At 37.4% G+C, this 13,235-nt stretch overlaps 2 protein-coding genes across 2 annotated transcripts in view; both read right to left on the reverse strand.

The window, feature by feature from the left end:
* The window catches only part of LOC134800845 (oxidative stress-induced growth inhibitor 1-like), a 67,396-nt gene that overhangs the window by 30,792 nt on the left and 23,369 nt on the right, over positions 1-13,235 (reverse strand). The gene's annotated exons all lie outside the window — the stretch shown is intronic.
* LOC134800669 (uncharacterized) lies at positions 4,550-5,284 on the reverse strand. Its single transcript, XM_063773151.1, has one exon. It carries the CDS (start codon positions 5,282-5,284, stop codon positions 4,550-4,552), a length of 735 nt encoding a protein of 244 aa, XP_063629221.1.

A 13,235-nucleotide genomic window follows, 5' to 3' on the forward strand; every position in this document is an offset into this window, starting at 1 on the left:
TATAAAATACTATTAAAATATGATTGGCGAAGAATAATTTGCCTTTAAATTAGTAATAAGCTCGCCATTGTGCTTATGAATTGTATTTTTTGGGGAATAGCTTTTTTAGATGATTGAACTCAATTTTCTAATTATTGCGAATACAAAAATCCTTAATAATTATTGGTAATTTCATCTCTGTCTGATCTACTTACATATAGTTGGTCAAACCAATTTGTCAGTCAGTAAGAACCAGGAAAATTATACTGATCCTTTTCTTTTGGGTGCTAGTACTAGTGTAAGACAAAGATAGTATGATTATCTCTGTCTAATATAATTGAAATGAGACAGTCCTTTGACAAACTATATTTTCATGATGTCGGATCTATAGCTGGTCAAGCAGATCTTGTCAGTAGAAAAAAGCGCGAAATTAAAATTTTCTATGAGACGATATCCCTTCGCACCTACATTTTTCAAATTTGCCGCCTTTTTCTACTGACAAGATCTGCTTGACCAGCTATAGTTTGTCTCCGATCGTAAAAAAAATCTATTTTCATTCAAAATCTTGTTGAACTAAAAAATGTTCTAGACCAATTTAAAAATAGAATATCAGTCGTCTCGCAAATGTAGGTCAGTGAGTTTCGTCAAACTGTTTACTACAGTTGTTTACTCATTCTTCGGTTTTAATAGATAAGGGCCTATTTATTTTTAGGGTTCCTTAGTAAAATTAAGTAGGAAGGGCTAGTTTCTACAATATACGCTTGCTTGTAGGTATACGGCAACAGAAATACATCATCTGTGGAAATTTCAGCTGTCCTAGCTATAATAATAATAATAATATTCTTTATTGTGCACAATGAAAACATGATTAAATACAGCAAATTAACATAAATAAAAAACTAAGCAACAACAGGCGGTCTTATCGCTAAAGAGCGATCTCTTCCAGACAACCTTCAGGTAGTAGAAATTATCGAAGGGAAGAAATAAGTATAAGGGTAGCAAAAATAAATGAAGTGCAAGATCAGGAAAAAAAAAAAAAAAAAACCAGCACAACTAAATATATAACAATATGAATACATACATTAAAGAGATATATAAATAAATAAATATATAAATAAATAAATAAATAAATACATATATACATACATATATCACACAACACAGAATCAGACAGACAGACAGAATCTAATTATTAGCGAGTTTGAGGAAGTGACAGATAGTGAATTTTGAGTTGAGCCTTAAAAATGGGAAGCGATTTAGCATGTCTTAGCTCAGACGGCAGAGCATTCCACAACCGAATCGCTTGGAAGGTAAAAGAACCGTTATAGAATTTAGAAGAAGAAGAAATTTGGGCAAGCAGATAGTTCTGGGAGCATCTTAAAGAAGAGAGGTATTTGAAACGCTCCTTCAGGTAGATAGGGGTAGAGGGGTTGAAGAGAATACCGTACAGGTGAGCAAGAATGTGAGAATTGCGTCGCAAACGTATGGGGAGCCACTTGAGCTGCGAACGGTAATACGAGACGTGGTCATATTTTCGCAAGCCATAAATGAACCGGATGCATAGATTTTGAAGACGTTCGAGTTTATTTAGTTGCTCTACAGAAAGATCGGGATGGCTGATATCCGCATAATCTAAAATGGGGAGAAGCAGAGCATGAGCAAGCGCAATTTTGGTAGCGAGCGGTAGAAAGTTACGAAGCCGCCGTAGGGATCCTACAGCAGCAAACATTTTCCTACTAACCTCATTGATCTGGGGAATCCAAGATAGAGTACGGTCCATAATTATGCCTAAATTTTTAACTTGAAACGAATAAGGAATCTGTGTGCCGTTAAATAAAATCGTAGGTAAATTAGAAAAATCTATTCGGGAGATTAATTTTGAACTACCTATAATTATTGCTTGCGTTTTAGATGGATTGACAATGAGACCATAGCGATGACTCCAGTCTAAAATGTTTTCTAAATCAATATTTGTAGTATTAATAACGGATGGAAGATCGTCAAGCACACCCTGAGAATAAATTTGTAAATCATCAGCATACAAGTGATAAGAAGAGACGATGTTACTGGTGATGGAATTAATAAATATCGAGAAGAGTAGTGGGGATAGAACGCCACCCTGCGGAACGCCGGCCAGAGTGTTGGACCAAGAGGAATGAGAACCTTCTACTTTAATTCTCTGCCGACGACCGACAAGGTAACTTCTAAACCATTGAATAACTGGAGGTGATATATTAAGGGAACGTAATACTGAAATGAGAATGTCAAAATCGACGGTATTAAACGCGTTACTAAAATCCAACAACGTTAATACCGTCACCATCCTTTTATCCATTCCCTCTCTAATGTCATCAGTGATTTTAATAAGCGATGTGACCGTGCTATGACCGGAACGGAAACCGGATTGGAAAGGGTTCATGAGGCTATATCTATTTAAATAAGAAGTTAGTTGTTGATGGACTAAGCGCTCAAGAACCTTGGAAAGAAAAGGAAGAATGGATATGGGACGGTAGTCAGAAAAGGAAGAAGGTTTAGACTTTTTAGGTAAAGGGATTATGTGAGCTTCTTTCCAAAGCGTTGGGAAAATACTAGAAGAAATAGAACTATTAAGGATGTGGGTAATGATAGGAACAAGGAGATCAAGGAGTGGGAGGATCATATTACGGCTCACATTGTCTACTCCAACAGCATTGGAGGATACTGATAGTATGTTCTTCTTAACATCACATTCGGAAAATTTTGAGAAAGTAAATTGAGAGGAGACAGAAGTTGTGAAATTAGACAGATCGTTGAGAGTCTGAGTCTTGACCGGTCCACTGAAAGTAGCAGAAGCGGAGAAATGCTGGTTGAGCAAATCAAGATCTACATCCTTATTCACAGGGGATTGCTGAGATTTACCTACTCCTAATGTTTTAAGGAATTTCCAGGTCTTAGTAGGATCGCCATTTTCAATGGAACCGTGGATGTGACGTCTCTGGGCATCACGGCAGACAGTGCTGCATCTGTTACGCAACGTATGGTACTTTTCCTTATTTCTGTCAGATGGATTTATCCTGTATTTTGCTTTAGCTACGTTTTTCTTAGCAATCAAAGATCGTACGTTATCGGACAGCCATGGAGCCGGAAGATGCTTAATTTTAACGGGACGGATTGGGGCATGGGTATCATAAAGCTGTGATAGAAGAGAGTTAAATAAGAGAAGTTTGTCATTGACATCACTAGCCTTAGAAATCACGCTCCAATCAATCTGAAGAGCATCATCGCACAAGTGCTCAACGCTCATTCTACCAAAACTACGCTGTAATAGGATTCTGGGTTTAGATTTAGGCGGTCGAATTTTATAAGATAAGAGAAGCAAATCGTGGTAAGAGAATTCTACTGCCGGGTATTGCTCGTATTTAGCAACATGACTTGAAGAGGAAACAAGAGTCAGATCCAGTAAAGATGGAGAACAATTGGGAAAGTGGTGAGTAGGACCAGAAGGGAGTATGGCTAAGTCGCAAGCGCTAGCTAAGGAATTTAATGATTTGGATCGGAAATCATTTTTTAATAAACATGTATTGAAATCACCCATAATAATATGATGATTGAATGAAGGCTTAAGGTCTTCGAGGAGTTTTTCAAGTGAAGAAAAGTAACTTATGTGCATAGAAGGAGAATAAAAAACACCAAGAAGAACCTTTGAATGGGATAAGCAAATGTCAAGAAATAGATACTCTGCTTCGTTGGAACAAGTGGGTGACATACTAATAATAGAAAAAGGAATGTGAGATCGAATATAGATGGCAACCCCACCACCGCCTCTACCGGAGCGGTCATTCCGCACCAACTGGAATCCAGGCAGGGAGTATGAGGTGGACGGCAAGCAAGGTTTGAGCCAGGATTCAGAAACAAGAATGGCATGTATGTTATTTAAATCAAAGGTTAATAGAAGGTCATTATAGTGGGCGGGAATACTCTGGGCGTTGATATGTACAATATTAAAATTTTTAGGCACGTCGACTAGTTGTCCGTTAAGTATGTCATGAAGGGAGGGCGGAAGGCTGTGGAAGCTGTCGTCATCTCCGCCAGACGATAAAGAAGTAAACTCATCACCACTATCACTGTCGCAAGCTAAACTATGTTGTGTCATAAAAAATAAATGATATAGGTATATATATATATAAAATAATGTGTATGATTAAAATATAAAATGAGTAAAATATACGACTAAATTTCATTCTACTACCCGCCAGCAGTACTGCAATTAAAACGTTTCAACTGAAAAAATAAACATACAGAAAAAAAAAACGATCCAAAAAACGTTATTAGTAACGTAACGTTACTTTAAACCCTGGCAACAATATAAAAATTAAAAAGAAATGTCAGTACTGTCACTGTCAAGTGTCAGATATAAGCCACAAAATACCTTAATTTAATTTAACAACTAAATGAGTGATATGAAAAGTGGGTACGAAAAAAAAACGACATTATACGGCTAAGGATGAAAGTCATACAAAAACTAATCAAAAGAAAACTTGTCCGGTAATAAATATGGAAGGAAGAAAGTAATATGATTCTGTAATAGGTACTAAGTGCGCAACTTCGCTGCTTGCCTTCGGGGCCTCTTAGCCTCTTTGTCCGACTGGTTCGAAGAAGTCCCGGGCTCTGCCTTATTAGCATCAGCGTCCACTTGGATTTTATTCACGTCCTCGAGAGATGCCACGCATCGGCGTTCACCGTTCGCAGCGATGACAAAAACACTTCCATCACGAGTGAAGCAGCCACGCACTCCAAAGCGATCCCGGGCCGCCATAAACACATCATGCCGGGGCTTCGTTAGGAATTCAGATAGTGTAATACCCGTTCCCTTCAGTGCAGTTTTGGCATACCACACCGTGTCACGATCAGAGAGGTCGCGAAACTTCACAAGAATGCACCGAGATTGGTTGCCTCGCGGCCGGCCCATGCGATGACTGCGGGCAATATCCTTTAGAGCCAGGTCGGACTTCAAGTGCTTCTTGAGTAGTTCAAGCACCCATTCCGATGTGTTCTCATCTTTGGCCTCAGCCACACCATGGAAGAGGAGCATTTTACGACGAGTCCTCATTTCCTGCTGGTCCACCTGCTTGGCCAGCAGCTTCACCTGTGACTGTAGTGTTTCCAGTGCTTTTATTGTAAAATTTTTAAAGGCATTGAACTCGGCCGCCAGTGATGAAGCAGTGGGGTTCGTCGGAGCAGTCTTCTCAAGCTGGCTCTGGAAGGTCGCCATCTGCTCATTGAAGTTCTTTGTCATTTCATCTATAGACTGCTTGACAGAGTCCATTTTGTGTTGACTTTTAGGTTATGTTGATCTTGAGTGAAGTGGAGGAATTTTATTTGTAAATTGTGAATGGAGATAACTGCTGGTAGGTATAGATGTTAAGTTGACATTAAAAAAATTAACTTATTGGGCCATATAATTCACAGTAATAATAAAATTAATTTTTAATTACAGCTGATGTGTTGACAGTTTTATTTGCCTACCCTGCTAGCTATCACGGTTCTTGAGTTACAGCCTGGTGACAGACAGACGGACAGCGGAGTCTTAGTAATAGGGTCCCGTTTTCACCCTTTGGGTACGGAACCCTAAAAACAAGAAGCTGGTAGGTGTATTTTATTAGGTTTATATACAGTTTGTGAATTTACAACTGTGCGTGAAGTCTTGAAGTGCGTGATAAATTTTCAAGGGTAGCCCTTCATTAAATCCAGCATTGGCGCCTAGCCAGGGCGCAAGCCATAAGAGGTAGCGTCAGGTTAAAAAAAACAATAAACCCTCGACAAATTATTACAGCGCAAACTGGTGGCCTATACCCGTACCAGGGGGGTGTCACTAGTGTCACTACGCAGTTTAGGTACATTTGGCCGGCGCGCCGCCCGGGCCGGCAGGTGTATGGCAGTGGGCTGCCGCTCGACCGCACGATAGTCGTGTCACGTGGCGCTCGCACAAAGAAGATTCACCGTTCGTGCGCGGTTATAAGTTTCAATTTTGTTGCAGGCGGCGAGTATAGGTATAATTTTATACCTAAATCTGACTTTTGTGAAGGAGTGAATTTTCTGTACGGTAGTACAATTAGTTATTCTATGCCCGTACCATGAGTCACTGACAGTGTCAAAACTGACATATACGCTAACGTCTACGTAATTTACTTTCTATACATTTTTCTAGAAAGTAAAGTTTCGTTCTCGATAGCGTTTATGTCAGTGCCAAACTGGTGGTAGCCACACTGAAATCTATTTAATGGCTCCTCTACACGATGGGCCAGCGCCGGCCACTCCAAGGGACGCAGCCATGCGGTAGAATGAGATAGCAATATCACTTGCTCCCTCTAACAAATAAATGCGCCCCTTGGAGTGGCCGGCCCTGGCCCATCGTGTAAAGGAGCCATAAAAACCACTGCTTATGTAACACAGATGGTTCACAGAAAGTGACAGCCGAATCGGTTGATCCATTTATGAATACAGCCTCCCTAAACATTGTGTAGTCTATCCGTTGCATGGGGGTTAAAGAACACAAGTGTCGGACCAAGCTGACTTTGCATTGACGAAGTGTGGCAATGACATCATTAATGTCAAATTCCTATAAAAATATGAGAACTCTATAGCTTATTGCGACTTGGTTTTTGCCGTTATAATCATAGCGTATTGAATACGTTTTCTCGATATTACGCGTGCTTTAAACATTATCAATGTAACTTAAATATAAAGACTTAAAAAAAATATCTTAAGTTTTTGCATATACATACTACTTGTTTACGTCTAATACGGCCCGGCAACGGCCGCAGTCCAGATGTTAAGAAATTGGTTTGCTATTCATCTTTTGTTTACCTTGTCGTCATGTTAAATATTACGTTTCTATTATCTTGTAATACAAATATGTAATATTATAATTGCTAAGCATAAAATAAATGGATTGGTACCTGTGTTGAAAATAAAATGTAAGGACGGTGAATCCTGACCCACTGTGATACAGTTCACACTAGTACGAAGGTCAGATGACACTTACTTGCCATTTGGTTTTGTACCATAATACAATAAATGTAAGTTATGTAAGTAGTTTAAGCACCTTTATTAACTCAATAAAATATATTTATCTTTATCTTTATTTATGTACGGTGCCAAAACTTGGAGCCTGAAAAGCTGTGATGTTGCTAGGATTGACGCTTTTGAAATGTGGTGTTGGCGAAGACTGCTGCGTATACCTTGGATAGCTAGAAGAACTAACATGTCTATTTTGGAAGAACTCAGTATTACCCGTTACCACACGGCTCTCCAAAGCATGCCATGAACGAACCCTTAGATTTTTCGGACACATTATGAGATCACCAATGCATGATATGGAGAAGTGTATCATCTTGGGGCGAATGAATGGCAAACGCGCTCAAGGTGGGGCTCGTAAGAGATGGTCTGACGCCATAAAGAAGACGAGTGGCGGCAGCCTGCACCGTGCAGTCCACTTGGCTTATGACCGCAATCAATGGAGACATGTTGCATGTGGTCGCGAACCTCAGCATTGAGGGAACGAGGAAGAAGAGAAGATTAAATAAGTTCTGTAATTTTTACAAAGTTTTCAATGTAGCCATAATAGTCTGAACACGGCGCCTAAGTAAACAACTGCAAAAAATGGGTTCTAATTGAAAACTACCAGCGAGACTCCTCTCGCTTGCCGCTTATAAATTGTATCGCGTTCTTAAAGCACATGTTAAGTTCCAGACAACTACGACAGACTTAGACGCTGAGTTCATCAGAGTTTCAAGGATTACAGTGGGAGCGTTCCAAAATTATTGGCATGTGGCCAGACTGGACAAGTTATAAGAGGTAGCGACAATGGTAGCGCTAGGAGTAAGATATTAATTGAAATATATGATAGATAGATTGATATGTAATCTACCTATTAGAGTAAAATTCTGTCAACCTGAGTCAATCTACCGCAGGCACCGCAGCGGGGTGAGGTGATTCCGTTCGGGGCGCGGTCATTTTGTATGCAACTATTAGGTACTATGATTTATTATATAACTATTCTGGCATATAAAGTTACGATAGAAATTAAATAAGTATGATTTTACTACGACGTAGCACTTAGGTATAAAAATATTGTGACAAAAACGCTACCGCTTGCTCTCTTGCGCCACAAAAATGAAATAAAATCGCGTTGATTTTTCGTTTAGATTTATTCTAAGACTACGATTATTATGACTATGATTTATTCTATTTATATACTGAGATAGAGAGCTACGAGAGAATTCAATTTACTATAATTTTCGGCCCGATTCGAACTTTAAGACACGGCAATTATTACGGCTAGATACGACATGGATTAAATGCGTCAGTGTCAAAAGTGACTTCAAACGAAAACGTCACTTTTGACACTGACATATCTAATCTATACCTATCGTATCTAGCCGTAATATTTGACATTATTAATGTTCGAATCGGGCCGTTTAGCATACGCTACGATGTAGCAATGTCACGTTTTAAACGAATAAAAATATTGAGACAAAAACGCTACCGCTTGTTCTCTTGCGCCACAAAAATGAAATAGAATCGCGTTGATCATTCGTTTAGACTGCAGACGATATGTTTTGTAAACTCAGCACCTGTTTCCAGTACCACGATACACCTGCTCAATACGTGCGCTCTCTGTCACACTTACCTACGGCGGGTAGGTGTGACAGGGAGCACATTACGTATTCGCGTGTGTTTGATTCTACTATAGTTTTTTGAAGTATATACGGGCAATGTTATAAAGCATGTGTTGAGAGCTTTATGAAAAGGGAACACGGGTTATTTCTGCGTAACTTTAATATGCTGTTATAATTGTTTTATAACTGTTATAAAACATATGTAATTATACTTTATGACACGGACTTAAAGGTTATTATCGCTTGATTTTATAAATTATATTTTAAGATATATCTCAGGCATTTGTAATTAATGAAAAAAACCTGTCTACATATGAAGTATAAATAGTTTATAACCTACTGTCCCACTGTGGAAGAATAGAGCAGACAAATTCAAGGACAATCTAGAAATATTTGATATTACAAAGAATTAAGGTTCCGTCACACAGGCGCGTTTTCCGGGCGGGGCGTGAGTGTAGAGTCTTGATTATAAGAATTTAATATCGTAAACTACCAGCTAAACCACCTGTATCGTATGATTAGTCAATATAATAACATATCCATTAGAAATCGATTGAATGCCAGTGAAAACTATATTAAGTGGGCTATTTTATTGAAAGTTGTCCAAACAACTTTTATTAATTTGGAAAATTTTATGTTATTTCTACTCGGAATTTCGAGAATCAACTCGTGATTGGTGATACTTTCTGTGATCTGTCCACACAAAACAAAAACAGGCCAAGTGCGAGTCGGACTTGCGCACGAAGGGTTCCGTACCATAATGAAAAAAAAAAAACGGAAAAAAATGCAAAAAAAACGGTCACCCATCCAAGTACTGACCACGCTCGACTTTGCTTAACTTTGGTCAAAAATCACGTTTGTTGTATGGGAGCCCCATTTAAATCTTTATTTTATTCTGTTTTTAGTATTTGTTGTTATAGCGGCAACAGAAATACATCATCTGTGAAAATTTCAACTGTCTAGCTATCACGGTTCGTGAGATACAGCCTGGTGACAGACAGACGGACGGACGGACTGACAGCGAAGTCTTAGTAATAGGGTCCCGTTTTACCTTTTGGGTACGGAACCCTAAAAAACAGGCCAAGTGCGAGTCGGACTTGCGCACGAAGGGTTCCGTACCATTACGCATAAAACGGCAGAAAAATCACGTTTATTGTATGGTAGTTTTAGTATTTGTTGCTATAACAACAACAACTTGCTATAACGACAACCGTAATACATCATCAATGAAAATTTCAAGTGCCTATCAGTATTACGGTTCATGAGATACAGCCTGGTGCCAGACAGACAGACGGACAGGGGAGTCTTAGAAATATGGTCCACTTTTTACCCTTTGGGTACGGAACCCTAAAAATTGGACGTTGTGAACTGTGTGTTACAACACCAGCCCACGGTTCGGTTACTAACAACAAAATCGATTTTAAGATATTGATCAAAATTTATTTCTTTATTATTTTAATTCGCTCTCGCATTGGTTATTTGCGGAAGTGCCGCATCTTTTATGGACACTGTTTAAACCATCATCTTATTGATGTTACAGGCAAATGATGATGATTATTTAAATTCAGTATTTTTTTTTAATTACTCAATGAGTTATAATTATACTTTTCTCAACGAGTTCGGCTAATTATTTTTTCAGAGTTATCGAGGTCGAGTATACTCCATTGACTGGACTATCGACGCATGTAGTTGCAAGTAGGCACATTTCTTCGAAACCAGTTTATAAGGTAACCGGTTTCCGCACTGGTTTTCCCAGAAGAAAAAACGTATTGCCTGCACATAAATCTACTTCCTTGACATCTGAGGCACCATTATTTTTTTTGGGTTCCGTACCTCAAAAGGAAAAAACGGAACCCTTATAGGATCACTCGTGCGTGCGGAAACTACTAGAACAATTAAAAAATTTGGTACACATATGTAAATTAGTGACCCAAAGACGGACATGTAACGTAAACAAATGAATTTTAAACATGGGGGCCACTTTTGGGGGGTAAATGAGAAAGTTAAAAAATAAAGTTTTTCCAACTATATCCTGTTATATATCAAATGAAAGAGTTCATTTTGAGAATTTCAAAAATATTTTTTATACTTTTAAAATAAATAGGTTAGAAGTTATTTAAGAAAATAGCCAAAAAATGACTTCCCTCCCCTTATCTCCGAAACTACTGGGTCTAAAAATTTAAAAAAATACACCAAATAGTTCTTCATCTATAGATGACAGGAAAGCCTATTAGAAATATGTAGTCAAGCGTGAGTCGGACTTGATGTACGGAAGCCTTGTTTTACAGACGTGAGATCCAGGATAACTACACATCGGTAACTCGTGGCATTTAGGTAGCACTTAAAAGATTAGTGATGAGCACACATCGGTAACTCGTGGCATTTAGGTAGTAGGCACAGACTAGTGATGTGACAATGTTCTTCCTATACGAGTCGAGAAAAACTGATGCGATAATATTATTCATTTTAATGAGTTTTATTGATACTTTTATCATCAATTATTTATTAACATTATAGTTCGTTTTTTTAGCATTAGAAAAAGACTACGCGATCTTGACGTATCTTTTAATTGAAAAACGCTTTTTAAAAATCAGTAACTGTTACTTATGCAAGCAAAATAATGTAAATAATCGTATATGATTCATAATTGTTACATATTTGCCGTGAGCCCGTGACTTATTTTTCAAAAGTGTTTTTCAATATAAAAGACACGTCAAGATTGTTTACCTTATTTCTAATGGTAAAAAAAAACTAACTATAGATAGGCAACAGCTAAAATGTAACAAGTTTTGCAAAAAAAATAGAACATGTACCTAAATGAATTTATTATTGCATTCTTATTAGTATATTTCTTTGTAAGTTTCATTACGTAAAAAAAAAAATTGACAGTAAAACAACCGATAAATCGAAAGAAAATTGTTAATAAATTAATGAATGAAATTAATTTATTCCAGAAAATATTTCCGTATGAGATTAAAACATTTAAAACTAATTAGGTACGTAATAAAATATGATTTAATTAATTACTTAATTAAGTTTTAATATACAGTTAGTTTAGTTTGTATTTGTCTGTTTTTTATATGAAACAAATATTTTTTTATATGTACGTACCTAATCAAAGTTTTAAATTTAAAAACATTCATTAAAATACCATCACCAAAAACGGCATGGTTATATTTTTCAATAGGTACTTACACGCTTCTAATTTATTAAACTTATTTGAAAGCAAATAAAAATATCTATATTATAAATGAAATATTTTTTAATAACATAATAAAACACAACCTACCTTAAACACCACAGCACATACGTATAACAATATATCACACAATATTAACATCGAAACACCGAACCTATGAAAATCCGTACGTGCGCTCCGTACAGCGGTCGCGAGGCAACTAACGACTAAAATAAAATAACTTGTACACACTGCTCGTAAATGTACACACTGTAGGTATATGTGATACGATGTACTCAAGCCATAGATTACCACGACCAGACTCCTCTTTATAAGTTCTAGTAGACGTTTTTACAGTAGACAGTAGACGTAGACAGATCTTGTGACATTTGGGCCATGGGGACATTTTGGGCCGGCTAATACGGTCCGGGGGGCACAATAGCCTATGTTTAATTTAGTGTTTAAGATTGACAAAGCCTGTTGCTTCATTTGTAAGTAGATGACGAAGCCTGTTGCTTATTTGCTTTTGTGTCCAGCTTTGCGTTGCTGATCACGAACGAACTATGCATGGACTTTCTTTACTACTTTATTTTGCTTACCTGAATAAATGAAGTTTTTATACGTTTTATACTACAACGTCTACAACACTCAATGTTTACGAGAAAACTCATTTTATGTTGATGTACCTTAATATAATTATTAATTAAGTATCTATGCCAATCTTCCTTTTGATTTTGCGTGAGTTTTTCTTAAATGTTTTGCCATAGAACTACGGCATTGAAATAATATTCACACTAAAATGAAGATATTCTAGTTCATTTTGGACCATATTTGGGTGGTTTTATGGTATGAAATGTATATGAGAATAAGTCATGAATATGGATACAGACAAATACAATTGCAGTAGTCGGTTTCGCTTCAATTCCATAATTAATCAGTTTGAAAACGTCAATATTATAATTTATAAGTTTTATAACCGCGAGTCATCTTCTACATGCTCCATCTACTGTCCAAGTGATCTGTGACTCGCACTTATGACTATACCATACAGTTTGATACTCGATTAGTGATTAGAGCAAGTTCATACATTGCCACTTGCATGTCATACATAGTGCCGTAAACCAGGGTGACTTTGAAAATAAGAATAATTGTACATGTATATCGACAAACGTCAAAACATATTGAGTATTCATAATTGTAACTTTATTTAAAATATTTAAATAAATATAATGTGACGTTATCTATGAAGAGGGACCTTATTTTCGATGGCGCTTACGCTATTATTAATAGAGATGCACCGGATATTCGGTTACCATCCAGTATCCGGCCTATCCGGCCATTAATTTACTATCCGGCCGGATACTAGATAGTGATCTACTATCCGGCCGGTAACCGGATAGTAACATTGCTTGATTTTG

Source organism: Cydia splendana, chromosome 20 (assembly GCF_910591565.1).
Source record: "Cydia splendana chromosome 20, ilCydSple1.2, whole genome shotgun sequence".
NCBI lineage: Eukaryota > Metazoa > Arthropoda > Insecta > Lepidoptera > Tortricidae > Cydia > Cydia splendana.